The sequence below is a fragment of the Thalassophryne amazonica genome, chromosome 12, assembly GCF_902500255.1.
Source record: "Thalassophryne amazonica chromosome 12, fThaAma1.1, whole genome shotgun sequence".
Classification (NCBI taxonomy): domain Eukaryota; kingdom Metazoa; phylum Chordata; class Actinopteri; order Batrachoidiformes; family Batrachoididae; genus Thalassophryne; species Thalassophryne amazonica.
This window is the reverse complement of record NC_047114.1, coordinates 27,136,651-27,156,834: the sequence shown is the minus strand read 5'-3', so window position 1 is coordinate 27,156,834 and position 20,184 is coordinate 27,136,651. Positions and strand designations below refer to the sequence as shown.

At 41.3% G+C, this 20,184-nt stretch overlaps 1 protein-coding gene across 3 annotated transcripts; it reads right to left on the bottom strand.

Moving 5' to 3' along the window:
* Positions 1-467: 467 nt before the first annotated feature.
* plvapa (plasmalemma vesicle associated protein a) lies at positions 468-20,148 on the bottom strand. 3 transcript variants are annotated; one of them, XM_034183249.1, is made up of 6 exons: positions 19,491-20,148; positions 6,252-6,327; positions 5,429-6,147; positions 2,908-3,490; positions 1,779-1,836; positions 468-1,324 (listed from the first exon to the last, which is right to left on the bottom strand). In XM_034183249.1, exons 1-6 carry the CDS (start codon positions 19,878-19,880, stop codon positions 1,291-1,293), a joined length of 1,860 nt encoding a protein of 619 aa, XP_034039140.1. In that variant the 5' UTR covers positions 19,881-20,148; the 3' UTR covers positions 468-1,290. The 3 variants fall into 3 exon arrangements, with proteins under 3 accessions (XP_034039140.1, XP_034039142.1, XP_034039141.1); XM_034183251.1 differs by having other exon boundaries at positions 2,915-3,490; XM_034183250.1 differs by having other exon boundaries at positions 6,258-6,327.
* Between the last annotated feature and the right edge of the window lie 36 nt (positions 20,149-20,184).

The following is a 20,184-nucleotide window of genomic DNA, read 5'->3' as shown; positions in this document are numbered from 1 at the left end:
TGCAGACAAGATGAACTCAAAATATTTCATGTTTTGTGTCATCAGCTTCATTTACTACATACATCCAATCCTACATTTAAAGTCTGCAAGACATTTAAAAAAAATCTAAATATAAGGATTAAATCCTCATTTTATTGTTGGTGAACATTTCCAACAAACTTCAAAATGGGAAAAAAAAAAGTATTCATTAGTTCACTATTTGTTACTAGGCAACGCAACTTATATTTTTACCACTAATTACTGTTTGGGCAAATGAGATGAAGTTCCTCCTGTGAGAGAACAGAACCTTTGAGATGTTGTTTACAAAGATGTTTGTCATCACCATGTTGGTCTATGACCTCGCTGCGACTCCCGCTGTGACCTTTAGCGTTGTCACGGCGACTCCTGCACTATGCCACACATCCCCAATGTGGAAAAACACTTGACGTGAAACAAAGGACATCCTTTAGACAGGAAAGAAGGCTCTGTCTGCTGAGGTAAGTATTTATTAATTGGCACAAACACAATACACTCTTGGTTCTTGAATTACAGTTTGTTCCAATCACAGCCCCGTGTAGCGGATGTTTGCTTTTTCCCCATCATGCTTTGTTTTCCTGCTCCAGCACAGCTTCAAATTAAATGCCATTTTAAAGCATTTGTCATTAACTTTATGACAGAAATGTTAAAAGTATTTTACAACAACACAAATGTGACAATCCCGTGACTCATCAGGTTGAAACCAAACTTTGTGTAAACAGCAGGAGACGCACCGGACACAGAGACGCCTGCGGCGTGTTCTCCGTTAGAGGCATGTTAGTGTGTTATTTGGAGTGTGGATATCCGTGTTCTCAGTTACAGCCTGACAGATAAACCTAAACATTAGCCTGAGATTAAAAAGTCCGCATGAGACATCTGACAGGGCGGACCGCTCGTTTGGAAACAATCACCCGCCTCGTGTGACGAGTGCCAACACAAAATGCTGCTTTCAGCTTACACATAACCCAGAGCAAGCAGTCAGAAAGAACACGCACAAAACACATGAAAATGAGAAGTTTTCAGTATTTACAGGAACAAAAACACCAAAAGTGTTTGTTTGTGCTGTGATGTGTAACATGATTAATATACCTGACAAATCAATATACAATCAATAACTTCATATTTTATTGAAGCTGATATAAGCACGTTCCAGATTTAATGGTCAGAAACATTTACAGGCACACAGGAAGTGAAGTCAGAGCGGTGAGCGTCGATTTAACCACGTGTGCACAAAGTAACGTGGGACAGACGTCACTGCTTCCTCATCGGGGACGATTAACCCAGAATTCCTGAAAAGTCTCGTTTCTCCCTGTAGAGACAAACAGGCAAAACACAGACAGACAGACAGATAGACGAGACAGACAGACAGGCAACCAGGCAGACAGACACACACACACACACACACACACACACACACACACACACACACACACACACACACACACACACACACACACACACACACACACACACACACACACACACACACAGACAGACAGGCAGACACACACAACCAGGCAGACAGACAGACAGATAGACGAGACAGGCAGACACACAACCAGGTGGTCTCACACACACACACACACACACACATGAAAATAATGAACTTTTTTGTTTTGGGACAGTGACAAGTAAGTGGTATAAACTTAAAGATTTGGGCGACGTTGTTCCCCATGTGAACAGTTCATAAAACAATAAAAAAATATAAACAAAAAACTTTTTGTTTTCCAGCCCGTAAAGCTGTAACATCATGTTGTACTCACTCAGAGGCAGACGGGTTCACGATGCGACGTAGATCTTGAAGATGCTGAGAGACACTAGCTGTGAACCAAAAATAAAGATAAAAAAAACCAAACATTTAAGGCAGTCACGACTGAAGGAACAAGGCATAATGTGTGTTTTAGATCGACCACTTTTCACACAATTTTGCACACGCTGAGCATTTCTAGATTTCAGGAACAAAACTGCACGATGTTCATAGTAAACACAAAAATTGGTCATTTTTATCTCCTGCTCTCTAATCACCAGAAGTGTCATTTACAATATTAAAAGGCCAGTACACGTGTACTAATTTGAAGTTCTACTACTATGGTTAAAGGGGTCATATTGTGTAAAATTACTTATGTGCCTTTTACAATTAAATATGGCTGCGCTATCATGTTAACCATTCTCAAAGTTGCAGAAAGCTATATATGTTCAAACTACTTTCATATAAGCAAAATTTCAACCTAAAACAGCACATTTTGATTTTTGTGACATATGTCACAGTCACTATCTGGATTCCTGCTTATTCTGTGAGACACGCCCACTATGTGAGGCAGCAGCGTGTCTGATACACCTATATGATCCATGGGAGGTCAATAGAGTTGCAAACCCTTCTTTAGAGGAGGGGCGTGGCCAGCAGCCCTGATCGTTAAACTGATAGGCACAAAAACAAACCATTTCCTAGAGTTGTTTTTCCTTTCCACTGTCCCTCTGTATTTATTTTTAAGCCACCTGGTGACCTGTTTGAGCTTTCTGAGGCTTTGTATGATAAGCAGGCATGCACATAACTGGTACTCATGGTGCCTGTGTGTGCTAAAAATAAATGATGTGCAGTAGAACACACAAACGAAGCACTTCATAGGAGGAAAGCAATGAAAGATTGTAGGAAAAGTTTTTCCCCCTGTCTGCTGTGCATCAGTGATTTTTAGCACACATGAGCACCATGAGTACTAGTTATGTGCACCCTTCATGATAAGAATCCTTGTATGTGTGCACTGTGTCTGCTGTTCTGCTTCATCTGATAGCTCTGTAAATACTCCTAAAATGGGATTGAAAATTGATTGACATCGATACTGGTCACTGGTCACCCAAAGTATGACTGATGATGTACACATAGTCCATTCTTACCTGGAACACCAACAAGTCCACTTGTCTTCCCTCCACTTGGCGTTCCACTGCTTCCACCTGCTGATCCTCTTCCTGTTCCACTTCCGGACTTGCTACCCAATCCCAGTCCTAGCCAAGATAATGCACTGCCAGATGTTCCACTTTTACTAGTTGATCCAGTTGAGCTGGATGATCCAGAGGTTGACCCGAAACCTGAAGAGCTTTTCCCACTTGATACAGGCTTACTTGAGCCTACCGCTGTTGAGCTGAGGTTGGGACTCAACCTAGCTGACCCAGAGGATGACCCAGAATTTGATTCAGAATTTGAAGGGCTCAATGCGGATTTCGTCAACACTGAGGTAGCTGAGCCCAGGTTCAGACTTGAGCCAGCTGATCCAGAAGAAGACCCCATCCCAGTTGATGTGAGTTTGTTCTGGCTTGACATGGACCCACCTGACCCCAGTCTATTAAACAGACTGCCACTTGAGGAGCTAGATGAACCAGACATCATTCCCCCAGTATTGGGCTTGTTCCACGAGGACCCAGGATGAGCTAGGGTCCCTGTTCCAAAGCTCAAAGCACCAGAAGATAACCCAACAGTAGCCTGAAAGAATCAGCAAGCACAAGATATTAGAAACACCAAGTGTTTTGTTAAACCTTTGTTAAAAACAGGCAGCGTAGCAACACAGATCTTAGGGCCCGGTCGCACGGCACACGGCCTTAGCTGAATGAAGGAAAAAAGTCCTAAAGTCACAAATCATTGAGGAAAAGTGGACAAATGAGCCTGGACTTCTCCCATCACAGAAAAACCTGCAAGTGCAGAGCGTATAAAAAACCGAAAGGAAACTAAAACTAACAAAAGAAAAATGAAGCAACAACATGTGATAATTTCTGCAGTGAGTCTGTGCTGTCCACAGCCACCTGCAGCTGCGTTGTCTTGACAACGTATGTACGCACACGCGGGTCGCAGCCAGAGACACTGAGAGGAGGGAGGGAGAGAGGGAGAGGCAGGATGAAGGTTGGACAAAGTTGGATGACAATCAAACGGAACGCTGACGGTACGGGAACTACGCAAACAATGAGGAACTGTCAAAACAGAATTCGGACAAATTGAGGTTGTTGTCAGGATTCCTTCACATTTTTCAACAGTTTGAAAATTCTGACGAAGCGCCAGCAACAGAAACAAAGCTGGACGACAGTTAAATGATGTCTCCGAAAGTCAACGTAAGTCCAGATTTCTTGTTTTGTTTTGGTTTCGGTGTCCTTCGTTAGTGGCGTGTGACCGGGGCTTTAGAGTCACTGAGGTATGCCTATACCAACAATAATTTCATCTGTGAACTAAAACAGACATGGTGTTAATCTGTCCACACCTGGTATTCATCTGAACAAATAGCGGGATTACCCAAAATGTTTTTGGCAGATCTCTAAAAAACAAAAAAAAACAATGTGGAATGACTGGTGTTTAGCCTCAACACTCCTGACTGTGTGCTCCTAACTAGTTTGTCATCAGTGTCAGGCCCCTTCATTCAAAGCTTTTAAATTGTAAGATAACGAAAATATGAATTTATGTCATTATAGGGTGCGCAAAAACTCACACAGAAATGGGGGACTTAAAGTTCTGCTCGTTGCCCCATGAGGCCACACTGCCAGGGATTAAAGCAAAAATAAATAAATAAAATCTTCTGACTGAATTTTTTTGCTACCAAATCATAAACTGTTCACCATCTACGTTTTTATAGAAACCCTTTTTGTGATCGTGTCCTAGTGTTTCAGGTAAAACAAGGAGGAGACAACTAAGAAAACAGCAAGTTGTTCTCCTGCTGAACAAGATTAGATTTCACCCACTAACCACTGCTGCTCTCTTCTAATGCAGCATCTTATTATGGAAAGACCTTAACCTACACAATATTTAAATACTTCAGAATAAACACATTTGAAGGGGGCAGCTTTTCTAGAGCTTTTACATAACACCAATTAAAATGTCAGGCCTGTAGCCAGGATTTGAAATTGGGGGGTCTTTTTTGGTGAAAGTAGATGTTTACTGGCAGGGAGAAAATTTAGGGTTTTTGATGTCCAGGGATGCATAGTTTTTTTTTGTTGTTTTGTTTACTGTCTTCTCACCCACCCAATCAAATCAGCCGGTTTGCTTTTGTCTCTCGCTTGCTTCTATTAGCCAGCTAACAGTTATTATTGCCTGGAACTGTGAGATTTATTCACCAAAGGTGACCTGAATTGAACCATTGTACATTAAATTGACTTTACTGACGAGTCTGACCCCTTTGAAAAGTGACCAAATTACATGTATTTCTATTGAGTTCGGCAATGTTTTTACCGACAAAACCCGCCCCTAGAGGTTAAATACCCGGATGACCAACCTTGAGAACTGATGGAAATTCGTCGTAGCGACTGAGATCTTTAATCCCTGCACTGCTGTTTACTGTTTTACTTCAGCCACACCTTTATTTCTGCATTGGACTCACAGGAGGAGAGCTCATTTGGTATTTTTTTTTATTTTTTAAATCAGGTCTGACATTTTTCTTACCTTAGCCATGCAGGAGATGTTGAGTTGCCTGAGCTGCTCGTTAAGGTGTGCCACCTGTTTCTCTTTGTAGTTAATGCTGTTGCTCAGCACATCGATGTCTCCGTTGAGTCTCTTCTTCTCCATTAAGAGTTGTTCTTTCTCCCGGTCGTGTTTCAGCTGCAGCACCTGTAAACCTGTCCTGTGCTCCTGGATCAGACCCGTACGGTTCTGGGTGCACAAGCGGTAGTCCACAAACAGCCGATAGTTTTCTGCCTTCAGGCGGCTGTTCTCAGCCTGGATGCTGGACACCTGATCTCCCAAATTGTTCACGTAGTACTGGAATTTGGTCTCCACTTCTCTGGACAGGGTGGTGCAGTTGGTGCGAATCTGCTCCAGGTACTCCCTCTGTTTATCACAGCTGAAGTGGAAACGAAAGTGTAGTGGGACCAGAGAGTCAATTTTCTCAAGGAAGACCCTGGAGACATTGGTAATACCGCTCAAAGAGTAGATAAACTCTTCTTTGCACTTTGTCTTAAAAATAGCCAACTCCTTTTCCAGTATGGACTTGTCCCTCCTCAGTTGGATGGTCTCCAAGTTAATGTTGTCCCGGACTTTGGAAACCTGCTCCATTTCCATCTTCATGGTCTGCACTGTTTGGGTGAAGTTGGACTGGATGAACGCAGTCATGGCTTTTAGGTGTTCAACCTGAGCTCCACAGTTACAGTTTCCAGTATTAGAAACTGCAAATGAGAAAAAAAAAAAAAAACAAGGTGATATATCAGTGTTATTTTAGAAATGTTTTTTTTTTAAAGAGATTTAGGTTTGAAGAAGTTGAACCACTCACACAAACATGGCCTGCATGGAACTGCTTGTCCATATGTCGTTGCTTTGCAAAACACATTGTCCGCGGTGCACTGATTCTGTTCAAAAACCATAAAAGGATCTGACTCAACATTTTCATGGTAGGAAGGACTAAAAAGCATTCGTGTACAACAGAAAGACAAGATGATGACCATTTCCTGTGTATTTCTCAATACTGACTATGAACTGTATTTCATGAGTAAATGAGTTGTGGATTAAATGCCAGAAGTGATATTTGTCTCATAATGTTCATGACTTTAAAAAAAATGTAGCTTTCACATTGCACTGCTTACTTGTAAATCATATAAAACAAGCGACAAACAAAACTGTCATAAGCATAATTACTGAGTGGTGTTAACTTGGTGAGTCTCACTGGAAAAATTCTACAATATAAAAGATAGCATAATAATAAAAAATCTAAAATGAAGATATTTTGTTAAACCAGTGGGAATTTTAAATTATTTTTCAACATCATTATGAACCTTGGGGTCCCTTCACACATGGTGCGAAGCTTGGTTGACGTGCGCACGAAGCAGGAATTGTATACAAAACGTGTAGAATCGTCCCTGCCTCCAACGCCTCAAACACCTGTTGCTACAACTATATGCGCACACCAGCAGCTGAAAGACAGAGTGTGCGCTGTGCAAACCCATCCCGCCCTCTTGTGGCAGGTGCCGGCTAAATTCCAGGTGACACGCACGAACATCTAACACCGCTCGCATGGCACTTAGAAAATGTGTGGCCAGTCGCACTCTTGGAACGACAGACTGCAGATAATCACTGTCGTACTGCAGTGAACATCTTTTCACAGATGTTCAATCAGATTGAGGTCTGGTCTCTGGCTGGGCCACTCAAGGACATTCACAGAGTTGTCCCGAAGCCACTCCTTTGATATCGTGGCTGTGTGCTTTGGGCACTGTACAGACAAACAAACACATTCACACCTGCACGCATGCCTACGGACAATTTAAAGTTTACAATCCACCTAACCTGCATCTCTCTGGATGTGGGAGGAAGCCAAAGCACCCAGAGGGAACCCACACAAACACGGGGAGAACATGCAAACACCATACAGAAAGGCCACAGGTGGCAATCAATCCATGACCTTCTTGCTGTGAGGCAACAGTGCTAACCACTAAGCTTCCCTAAATACAGTGCATCTGGAAAGTATTTTTTTTTTTTTTTTAAGTATTTTTTGCGTGCACACACACACACACACACACACACACACACACACACACACACACACACACACACACACACACACACACATTAACTAAGAAATGACATGTACATACGTCAATGAAAGGAGTTGGCTTCGGGACAACTCTATAAATATCCTTGAGTGTCCCAGCCAGAGCCCAGACCTGAATCCGATTGAACATCTCTGGAGAGAGCTGAAAATGTCTGTGCACCGAACAAACCGGTGCTGCAAAGAGGAATGGACAAAACTGCCCAAAGATAGGTGCACCAAGTCTGGGGCATCATATTCGAGAAGACTTGAGGCTGTAATTGCTGCCAAAGGTGCATCAATAAAATATTGAACACAGAGGGTGAATACATGCGATTTCTTTGTTTTCTAGTTTTAATAAATTTTAAAAAACAAAACAAAACAACATTTTTCAGGTTGTCATTTAGGGAATAACCCTGTTGTGTCTGAATATTTTGCAGACGTTCATGCTGGTTATACGGTTGCAAATTGAGCTAAAAAGGAGTTTTAAAATGGATATTTGTGACCGTAATCCAGCATGAACGTCCGCAAATCATCAGACACAAGGGAGTTTGCACGGTTTATTTTTCTGTAGGCTAGTTGGTTGGCGAGGTTTACCGTTGAGGCAGCGTCGCTCCAATAGCAGTCAGGGCGTGGAGTAATCCATCAAATGTGAAAATCCAACAAATCCATTAAATGTGAAATGGTAATCTGTATCAGAATCCACATTAATACTTTCGTATGGTATCTTAAATTCACCCATTTCGGCATCGTCGTCGGTACGCCACTTTCTCTCGCTCGCAGCTAACAGCACCATTACTGACATCTGCGCACGGCCAGTCAGCATGTGGAGTAATACATTAAATGTGATTGGTTGAATATTTTGCGACCTTACACCCGATATTATATGGTCTGAAATCTCACACAATTAACCAATCATATTTGCGGAACAAATTAAGTGGATTAGAGTATGGGGTGTTGTGACTCGAATTTTGAGGGGAAAAATGAACTTACTCCATTCTGGAATAAGGCTGTAACATAACAAATAATGGAAAAAGTGAAGCACTGTGAATACTTTCTGGATGCACTGAATATTCACCAGTAATATGACTGTTGTTTTTATACCACAGCGACCTTAAATATCTTTTATACAAAATATCACATTTTATTATATGGCTATGACACTACGCACACTCTGATTAGCTGATTCCCAGTCTGATATTTTCCCATATCAGACCGTTACCATGACAATCAGTCCAGATCGCATTTAGAAAAACCAAATTGGACATGAACATATACTCCATAAATATCTAAACCAGCTAACAACCTGAGTTCTTAATTCACGGTTTTAGAGTATCCCAGAATCTTCTGCGCGCTGGGGAGGGAGGCTTGATAAAGGCTTAGCTTAATGCTAACTTTAACATTGAAAATGCCATAGACATGCTAACGCTTTAGCATCGGTCCTATTAAGTTATAAAATACATCGATCAACTGTTTCAGAACATCATAACAGGTTGGTTTAACATAAAAAAGGTAAATATTACTCACAGACATATGCTCTTTAGGGTTTTAGCTGGGAAAAAATTAAGATAAAGTGAAATAAAACAAAGAACCAACAAAGCAGCAGATCGAAGCACTGCTTCATTGGTTCAAGGTTCAAAGCAAAGCAAAGCTGCAGAAACGGTTGATTATACAGACCCGTTGCAGGGTCTGTAATCAATGTAGAGAAATGATCGTTTTCCTGACAAACACCCCCAAAAACAACAGCCACTCTGAACGACCGATAAGGGAATCGTTAAGCAAAAAGGCTATTGATGTTGATGGATCGAATCATTTCTTAACAATACTCGAAAAGAACCAGTTCCTGACACGCAACCCTAACAGCAACATGCTTTTTTAATAAAACTCACATTACAGACTCACGATTATCTTAGTTAAACACCTAAATACACATTTTGATTGAACTCACCTCCATAATGACGCAATGTTGCAAACAAGTTGCTTACTGCTTGTCCACTACACCACCCGCAAACGCTTGTTTACACTGCCAATGAAATCTCGGCCTCCCCAGTGAGAACTTGATTACACATGAGATTTGACACAGTGAAGGCGTCAATGGAGGTAAAGAAAGCGAACAGGTCTGACTACCGTCAGCAGCTTTCATATTCAGGTGGTATCGTACGTTTGCATGTTTATATATATATATAATAGCCATATAATAAATGAATTATTAACCTCTCTTGCTGAGGTCTGATATTTTCCTGTACAGACCTGGTGCTCTGTTCCTAATGTCAAACTTTGTCAGGTGATCCTTTCTTCTGGTGTCCTTCACCTGATAACACTATGTAACACAATTTTTGTTCCTGGCTTCTAAGTGTTATATTTCAACTGCTTATGTCTAAAGTCTATGGAAAAATGACTATATTCAGCACAAACTTTGATTTTATCTTAAAGGATGACTCTTTATAATTTGTGTCTCTGACAACTGATCCTGGATCTGTGATAGAAAGGCGCACTCTGTATGTGTTCCTCACATTTCAGATCTGCTCCCAGAAACAGCATTGGTGTTTTTCCACTTGTACATTTGGATTACATCTTAATGTCATGTTCTAAAATACCGTTTGCATCCATGGGTCAGAGAGCACTGAAATATGAAGAGCCTTTTCATGATAATGATGTGTTAAAGTTGCCTCCACACGCCCAGGAATATGAAATGAAGCAATTAATGGCTTTACAGCTTCAACACTTAAATGGAACCAGTCTAATGCTGTTTTATGACTTGTCTCTCTGGCTGGCATTTTACTTTTATATTACGGCTGAGTGGATCCTTGTCATTTGATTGGTGCATTGTATGTCACATGAATGGATTATTCATCCCATTTGTGTTGCATTGCATTTAGAGTGCAATATGGTTCCATTTAGAGTGCAAATTTGGTTCCATGTGTTTGGTACCATTGCACTCTACACACACACACACACACACACACACACACACACACACACACACACAGCAAATCCACTGCACTGTAAGCTGTCTGACGTGATTTTTTTTTTTTTAAATCGCTGTACTGAGGAAATACACAGTCTTTTTTTTTTGGTAGTGCACAAGCGCCTTCCCGCTTGTTTGAACATACACTGCACGCATGCTCACACAAGCTGAGCAGCGCTTAGCTTTAAAACAAACATGGCAGAGTTTGTTTTGCTGACTGATGACAATTTGTTGCATAGCATGGCGGACTTCATCATCGGAATTATTTTTGGACTCCTATTTAAAGTTTGTGTTGGATTGTTGATGTCAAAGCAGCAGTGACACACCAAAGCTAGATTAATTTCTGACGTTATTTTTTTCGCTGCACCGAGGAGGTACCAACATGCAAGTCCCTTTTCTGTTGTTTGTAAAGTAATATAATCTAAAATGACAAGGATCTATTTTAGCTGTTATAAAAAACAAATAATGAATGTTTTTCATTCTTTCAATGGTACAAATATTTTATGAGGTGGAAGCCTCATTGAATGGAATGTTCCAGCTTTCACCGAATTAAATATTCATTCCACTGAACTCATAAACATTCATCCATCCATCCATCCATCCATCCATCCATCCATCCATCCATCCATCCATCCATCCATCCATCCATCCATTTTCTTCCACTTTATCCGGAGTCGGGTCGCAGGGGCAGCAGCTCAGGCAAAGCCGCCCAGACCTCCCGATCCACACACACCTCCCCCAGCTCCTCCGGGGGAACCCCAAGGTGTTCCCAAGCCAGCCGAGAGATGTAGTCCCTCCAGCGTGTCCTGGGTCTTCCCCGGGGCCTCCTCCCAATGGGACGTGCCCGGAACACCTCTCCAGCGAGGCGTCCAGGGGGCATCCGGAAAAGATGCCCGAGCCACCTCAACTGACTCCTTTCGACTTGGAGGAGCAGCAGCTCGACTCCGAGCTCCTCCCGAGTTACTGAGCTCCTCACCCTTTCTCTAAAGGAGCGCCCAGCCACCCTGCGGAGGAAACTCATCTCGGCCGCTTGTACTCGCGATCTCGTTCTTTCGGTCATGAGCCAAATCTCATGACCATAGGTGAGGATCGGAATGTAGCTTGATCGGTAAATCAAGAGCTTAAACATTCATTATTTGTATATTATTTACCAATAATAACCTTACGTGACAGACAGCTCTCTCTGACTCCACTGTATCAAATCGATATGAAACAATGTTTCATAAGAGTCAGACTCTACTAATACACACTTCAGATATTGAGCTCCAAAAAAGTTTTTTGATGCAGCAAACGGCCTTGATGGAGCACAATTATAAATTGACAGAAACCAGTCTGTAAAAAGAGATCTTGGACAAATCCATCTATCAGAAGCAAGATGCATCTGTGTGTGTGTGTGTGTGTGTGTGGCTCGCATGTCTCTCTGACTGTTTGTCAGATCGGCCTCAGCTTTTGGATATGGCTTGCACATGACATGATGATGTGCATCCTTTTTTATGAAAATTTTGGGGATTAATTTTCAAAACCTTTAGTTTGAAGTCATCATGATTATTGGCACAAGGCGGAACGTTCTCACGTGCCAGCTTCGACAAAGATGTCACTCTCTGCCTTAAACAGATTTCTATCTCTAATACATTTACAGAGAGGAGACGGAAGAAATAAATTAAAGAAATAAATAAGACACAAACACTCAGAGATATGCAAGCAAAAAACGCACAGACGGTGTGCGTGCATGTGTGTGTGGCTTTGGTCAAGACAAAACCATAATAGTGTGTATATGATAACAAGAACCTAAACAATTTATAAATACATTAAGACAGTAAATTAACTTAAAAAATACATATTTAACAGGAAATAAAAGGGTTGAGTTCTTCTAAGAACTGTTGAAGTCTAAGGTCAAAGGTTCTAAAAACATTCTGGACTCACACGCCATTCCAACTCATTATAGAAACTTTGCACAATTTATTATCACCCTTGAAAAATGTCAGCTACCTTTTTTATAAACACTACCCAATCTAGAGCCCGTGGATTCCCATGGGCAACAAGCCAGTTTCTTTTATTTGTCATTGTATATACATACAATGAAATTTGTCCTCTACATTTAACCATCCCAATTACAGTTAGACACAATCCAACCACTAGGAGCAGTGGGCAGCCACAGTGCGGTGCCCAGGGACCAACTCCAGATGTAGAGACGCTGCCTTGGTCAGCGCCAGAGAAAGGAGCAGACCCTAAATAAGCATGTTTTTGATTGTGGGAGGAAAGCCACGCAGAGAACACGCAGGGCATACAGAAAGGGATTCAATCACCTTCTAGCTGTGACGCATCAGTGCTAACCACTATTCCACCATGCCGCTGATTGATTCTGTTTTTCTCTCTGTCTGAGGTATTGTTGTTGACGAGTATTGGGAACCACATCCTGAGCGAATGGATGGAGTGTGACAGCGCCACATCATGGACAATAAATTGGAGCAACACAGAAGCACAACGATGGCCAGAAGTACTACGACTACTTATGCTACCTAGTAAAACTCTGGTCAAGAATAGCCTATCACCCTGTCAAGGACTCTAAATCATTCCATCAAACTCTACACCTTTGACCTCTTGGGCTTGGCCTTAGGATGGACTTTGCACCATTACGCACCTTTTTGTAACTGCTTATAACTTTGTAACTGTTAGAATGGCTTATGCAGTGGTTCACTCCTCTGAGTCTAGTCTGCTTGAGGTTTCTTCCTCAAAAACATCAGAGTTTTTCCTTACCACTCTCACCTATATGCTTGCTCACGGGAGTTAGTAAAGTTAGACCTGACCTGTGTGAATTGCCTTGAGGCAGCTTTGTTGTGTTTTGGCACTATATAAATAAACTGAATTGAATTAAACTTTACAGGTTGTTCTTTTAAGGTATTTACATTGTTTTACTGTTTGTTTTTTTACAGAATTTATTTCAGTAATCCCACTTGTCAATTATTCTCTGAGAAACTTTTTTTTAACGGTGTAAATGCACTGTCATAAATGCATATAAAAGATGTTCATCCTCTAAATTAAACACAAATGCATTATTTTTTGTTTCACATTTTAGTTTACTGGAATTTAACAGTGAGCAAATTATACCAACACAAAACTATGAAAAACTCTGTTTTCTCTGTTTTTCCAAGATTCCACTTCAGATTAAACAGTATGTGCGCAGTTGTACTTTGCTGAAACCATAAGGGTAAAAACACATGGGGACGGCTTTACACTGGTTAAATGTTTTTGCTGTGACTTCAGTGTCAATTCTGTGACCAACCCCTGCTGGGACATTGAACATAACATGCATCTTTGATGGTGGGAGGAAACTGAGGTAGACATGGAGAAAACACAAAGGCCATGCAGAAACAAACAGGGCTTTGGAGGCATGAAACCAAGACCTTCTTACTCCAAGACGAGAATATTCCACCATATTTCCAGTTAAAGAAAACAAAGCTACAATCCTGTGGGTGTGCACGCAACTGCAGATGTATAAGGACAATGGGGAACAGGTGGTCTTAAACCTACGGTACAGGAGGCAAGCATGCTCACTGCTTGCACCATCATGTTGCAAAGTTCTATCTTCACTGAGTTTCTTAGGTTTTAAGCCTCAGTAGGTGATAAGTGGAGTTGCTCGTTATGGACAGCCCATGACTAGCACAGAAGTCCAATGATAAACTATCATTTAGGTTTAGATCGAGGACGCCGTTCCTCCCAATCACGCCTCTCCAGGTGTCTCCGTCATTGCCCACATATGCATTGAAGTCCTCCAGCAGAACAATGGAGTCCACAGGAGCCCCATACAGGACTCCATTCAGGGACTCCAAGATGGCCGGTGCATATAAACAAACAACAGTCAGAGTCCCCCTGCCACCTGAAGGCGCAGAGGGGGGCGACCCTCTCATCTACCGGGGTAAACTAGAACGTAGCTGCGCTCAGCCAGGGACCCGTGAGTATACCCACACCCACCCAGCACCTCACACACTGGGTAACTCCCGAGAAGAATAAGGGTGTTCTTGGCAAACTGTAACCTCTTCAGTATGTTATTTTTCCAATAATAGGACTTTGTGGGAGCTTCTTACACACAGCCTGGTTTCACATAGATGTCTTCTAATTGATACAGTACTCACAGGTAAATTTAGACCTTCTTTGATCACCCTGGAGCTGACCAATCCAATCCACTTTATTTCTATAGCACATTTTACAAACAGAATGTTACCAAAGTGCTGCACAAAAATTGAGTAGAACAGTGCTCCGACCATGAAAACAGTATAAATGCATTAAAACCATAAATAAATAAATGACTATATCATCAAAAAAAAAACCAAAAAACAAAATCAAACCATAGGCAAAATCCATAATAAAATATCATAAAAGTACAAGTTAAAACACTAAAAGACAACAGAGGACCATATAACTCACATGGAGCTAAAAGCCAGAGAATAAAAAGTGGGTCTTTAGGCGCGACTTAAAACACTCCACTGTGGGGGCAGTTCGGACGTGGAGGGGCAGAGTGTTCTAAAGTCTGGGACCTGCCACAGAGAAGGCTCTGTCCCCCCTGGTTTTAAGCCTGGTCTTTGGCACCACGAGCTGGAACTGACCCTCAAACCTCAGAGCGCGTGACGGAGAATAAATGTGGAGGAGGTCCACGATGTACTGTGGGGCCAGTCCATTTAAGGCTTTATAAATAAACAATAAAATCTTAAAATTGATTCTAAGATTAACAGGGAGCCAATGCAAGGATGCAAGAATCACTGATCACTGAGTCTTTGCCATTCTGGCTGTTCTTTGAACCACTTGAATGACAGATTTCCATTTTCTTTCATGTCTTTCTGGATTTCATTGCTATTTTAAAGCATCTGAGATCATTTTAGCTTATCACTTTCTGCTCTTCTTTATATGTTTTCCCCTCTCCAATCTAATTTATAATTAAAGTACACTGTTCTGCTGAACTGTTTCTGGAACAACCTATTTTACTCAGATTTTTAGAGAGAAATGCACAACAACCAGCATGTACAACATTTACTGTCTTCGTCCTTAAATAAGGGCCACTTGTAAGGATGGAATACAAGTCAGGAAGAAAAATGCAGACACTGCTATTTTTTGAACGGCTTAATATTCGTTTTTCTTCACTTTCTGTAAAGTAATAACAAATTAGATACATTTTTTCTTCATTTTTTGATTTGGAATAGAATGTGCAGTGTTCCCAATGGGTTTGTGTGTATGGAAACAAAAGCTATTATAAGGATTTTGAACTTTACTCCCTTTTTGAAACACACTGCTATTATTTTGAACACAACTGTATAGACAAACAGACGACAGTCAATTTAAAGATTCCAAAAGCTTGTCTTTGGAAACAAGGCAGAACACCCGAAGGGAACCCACACAAACATGAGAACATGCAGACCCCACACAGAAAGGCCCCAGGTGGGAAGCAATCCCACAACCTTCTTGCTGTGAGGTACCTGTGCTAACTAACCACTGTGTTGCCCTGGCTTAAAACACATTACACAAAATGTTTTATTGTAATTTGCTGCTCCCAACCTACCAGAGTCTTGCTGCTACAGACATCAACTATCTCAGAGTCAAAGACCAAGTCTGAGACTTTTTTGATGAAAGGTGCTGGGACAAGATGCAATAATTACCAAAGCCAGCATTGTTGTGATCACAGCTGATGATCTAAATGACGACTTCTACATTTCAAGTCACCACTGCAGGCTCAGAGAAACTAGCCAAGACTGTGGTACATACTACGCCAAGGACTCCACAGTCAGCAATGGACAATTCTTTGAGGTTCAGAACAGCATTATTAGGGAGGAGAAACTAAATGGAAAACAACTACAGGAAGTTGTCTTTTCAAGCACCGTCAGTGCAGCTGAAAACACGTAGAAAGGGAAAGTCAGAAAAAAAGAGTAGGGATGGGTATTGATAAGATTTTATCGATATTGATACCATTATGGATTCCGCTTATCGATCCGATTCCTTATTGATTCCCTTATCGATACCTCTTGTGAATTTTCTGTGTTCTGAAAGTAGGCTTTACAGGTTTTCTATGTCAACAACATTTTATTGAGTCTTAAAGTAAATAAATATGAAATTGGTCACTGGATCCTTAAACTCTGGACATAAATAAACTCTACATGGTGGATCCTTGAGCTCTGGATATAAATAGAAATAAACAAAATCTGTAGTTTTTGTCAAAAGCATTTCCTTTCAGACATTCTTGGCATGAATGTCTTTCTATACGTCTGAGCTGAGTTCTTGCAGCTGGCTGCACGTCAGGATGTAATTCATAAAGAATGCAGGACGTCTCATTTTGGAAGGAAAAAACATTTTATTCGATTGGAGTTTGTCTGTAATACAACGTTTGGAAAGAGGTGTCGTTTTATTTAAAGGGCAATTTGTTTTGAAGTTATTAATTCCGAGCAGACTCTCTTTCAGCAGAGAGCGGCGCAGTGTTTGGAGCTGTGCCAACAGAACAGAGGACGAGTCTCGTTTTTTGACTGCAACAAGACAAGAGTCCCAGTTAGTGACTTTAATCCACACAAAAGTGGCTCATGATATTTTAATGGCTTTGAGAGGGGTGAAGAAGTGGACTTGCCACTTCTGGAGAGCCGCGAATCAAAGAATCAACGAGCCAGCGGATGGAAGCATTGCTTCATTGGTTCATGCTTCAAAATGGAGTCCCGCTGCACAAGCAGTTGATTACAGAGCCGCTGCAGGGTCTGTTATCAATCAATCAATCAATCAATTTTTTTTTATATAGCGCCAAATCACAACAAACAGTTGCCCCAAGGCGCTTTATATTGTAAGGCAAGGCCATACAATAATTATGTAAAACCCCAACGGTCAAAACGACCCCCTGTGAGCAAGCACTTGGCTACAGTGGGAAGGAAAAACTCCCTTTTAACAGGAAGAAACCTCCAGCAGAACCAGGCTCAGGGAGGGGCAGTCTTCTGCTGGGACTGGTTGGGGCTGAGGGAGAGAACCAGGAAAAAGACATGTTGTGGAGGGGAGCAGAGATCGATCACTAATGATTAAATGCAGAGTGGTGCATACAGAGCAAAAAGAGAAAGAAACAGTGCATCATGGGAACCCCCCAGCAGTCTACGTCTATAGCAGCATAACTAAGGGATGGTTCAGGGTCACCTGATCCAGCCCTAACTATAAGCTTTAGCAAAAAGGAAAGTTTTAAGCCTAATCTTAAAAGTAGAGAGGGTGTCTGTCTCCCTGATCTGACTTGGGAGCTGGTTCCACAGGAGAGGAGCCTGAAAGCTGAAGGCTCTGCCTCCCATTCTACTCTTACAAACCCTAGGAACTACAAGTAAGCCTGCAGTCTGAGAGCGAAGCGCTCTATTGGGGTGATATGGTACTACGAGGTCCCTAAGATAAGATGGGACCTGATTATTCAAAACCTTATAAGTAAGAAGAAGAATTTTAAATTCTATTCTAGAATTAACAGGAAGCCAATGAAGAGAGGCCAATATGGGTGAGATATGCTCTCTCCTTCTAGTCCCCGTCAGTACTCTAGCTGCAGCATTTTGAATTAACTGAAGGCTTTTTAGGGAACTTTTAGGACAACCTGATAATAATGAATTACAATAGTCCAGCCTAGAGGAAATAAATGCATGAATTAGTTTTTCAGCATCACTCTGAGACAAGACCTTTCTGATTTTAGAGATATTGCGTAAATGCAAAAAAGCAGTCCTACATATTTGTTTAATATGCGCTTTGAATGACATATCCTGATCAAAAATGACTCCAAGATTTCTCACAGTATTACTAGAGGTCAGGGTAATGCCATCCAGAGTAAGGATCTGGTTAGACACCATGTTTCTAAGATTTGTGGGGCCAAGTACAATAACTTCAGTTTTATCTGAGTTTAAAAGCAGGAAATTAGAGGTCATCCATGTCTTTATGTCTGTAAGACAATCCTGCAGTTTAGCTAATTGGTGTGTGTCCTCTGGCTTCATGGATAGATAAAGCTGGGTATCATCTGCGTAACAATGAAAATTTAAGCAATACCGTCTAATAATACTGCCTAAGGGAAGCATATATAAAGTGAATAAAATTGGTCCTAGCACAGAACCTTGTGGAACTCCATAATTAACTTTAGTCTGTGAAGAAGATTCCCCATTTACATGAACAAATTGTAATCTATTAGACAAATATGATTCAAACCACCGCAGCGCAGTGCCTTTAATACCTATGGCATGCTCTAATCTCTGTAATAAAATTTTATGGTCAACAGTATCAAAAGCAGCACTGAGGTCTAACAGAACAAGCACAGAGATGAGTCCACTGTCCGAGGCCATAAGAAGATCATTTGTAACCTTCACTAATGCTGTTTCTGTACTATGATGAATTCTAAAACCTGACTGAAACTCTTCAAATAGACCATTCCTCTGCAGATGATCAGTTAGCTGTTTTACAACTACCCTTTCAAGAATTTTTGAGAGAAAAGATCAACATAGAGGAATGATCATTTTCCCGACAAACACCCTCAAAAACAGCAGCCGCTCTGAAGGACTGATAAGGGAATTGTTAAGCAAAAAGGCTATTGATATCATTGGATCAAATCATTTCTTAACGATGCCCAAAAAGAACCAGTTCTTGATACCCAATCCTAGAGAAGCGCGACACAAAGCTTGCTCGTCAGCAGCAGGAAGACATCCTTGCCCACAATTAAACTACAATTAATATGTTTGTGGACTGAGAGATGTTGTCATGCTTCAGACAGTGTTCTTGGGCCATAAATTAAGTCGTAACTTTATATGAAAGTCTATTAAAAGACATTTCCAATGGTGTATCACTTGTCAAGATAGATCAAGTAGTTCCTGAGATCTTAAAGGTTAAAGTTAGAAACTGTCAGTGAATTGCTTGATGCGACACTGCAACACAAAATAGTCTGTTCTTGGTTCTCATATACCATGTGACCAGTAGTTGTAAAATAAGTGCAAAAATAGTAAAAGTATAAAGACAGACCAGAGAAAACACTGCTGATACTGTCTGTTTCTCACCAGTTTCTTGCCGAGATCGATGATATGATGGTAGGAGATGTTGGCATAGTAACGTAATTGGAGCAGGTCCCAGTCATTCCGGGCTTTCTCCGTCACAGTGACATTGAGTAAGTTGGTGAGATTCTTCCTCTGCTGCCTGAGCTTGATGTTCTCTATGGACAGTTGGCTGTGTTGCTCTATCAGGTCCTTTTTATCAGCTGAGTCTTCCTCACTCTTCCCGTAGATCAGAAAGAGCACGAGGCTAACGATGATCAGAGACTGAATGAGTGAAGAGAAAAAAAACACAATGCGCATGTAGTAGCCGCAGCTCTTGCTCTTTGAGCGGTGTCGCATCATCTTTTGGGCCTCCGGGCTAAACCTGGAGACCTGGGAGTATCCACTGCTGTACATGTGTGCTGACAGCCAAATAAAGACCAGGAACCTTCAGCACAGTACCAGAGCAAAATTAAACCTCACACTTGAATCTTAACTGATACTAAATCGCACACAGACTGCTGCTTCCTGTAGTCCTGTCTTCCTCAGCAGTGGAGTCTGTTCCGTCAAAAAAAAAAATGAATAAAAAAAAAAAAATAATAATAATAAAAAATGCCAAATTCGCCTAGGAGAGCACAAGTTTATGGGTCCGTGCTGCTTATATCAGGATCGGTCTGACTGTGAGTGAGGTGTAAACAAGGGTTGGAATTTATGAACTGCT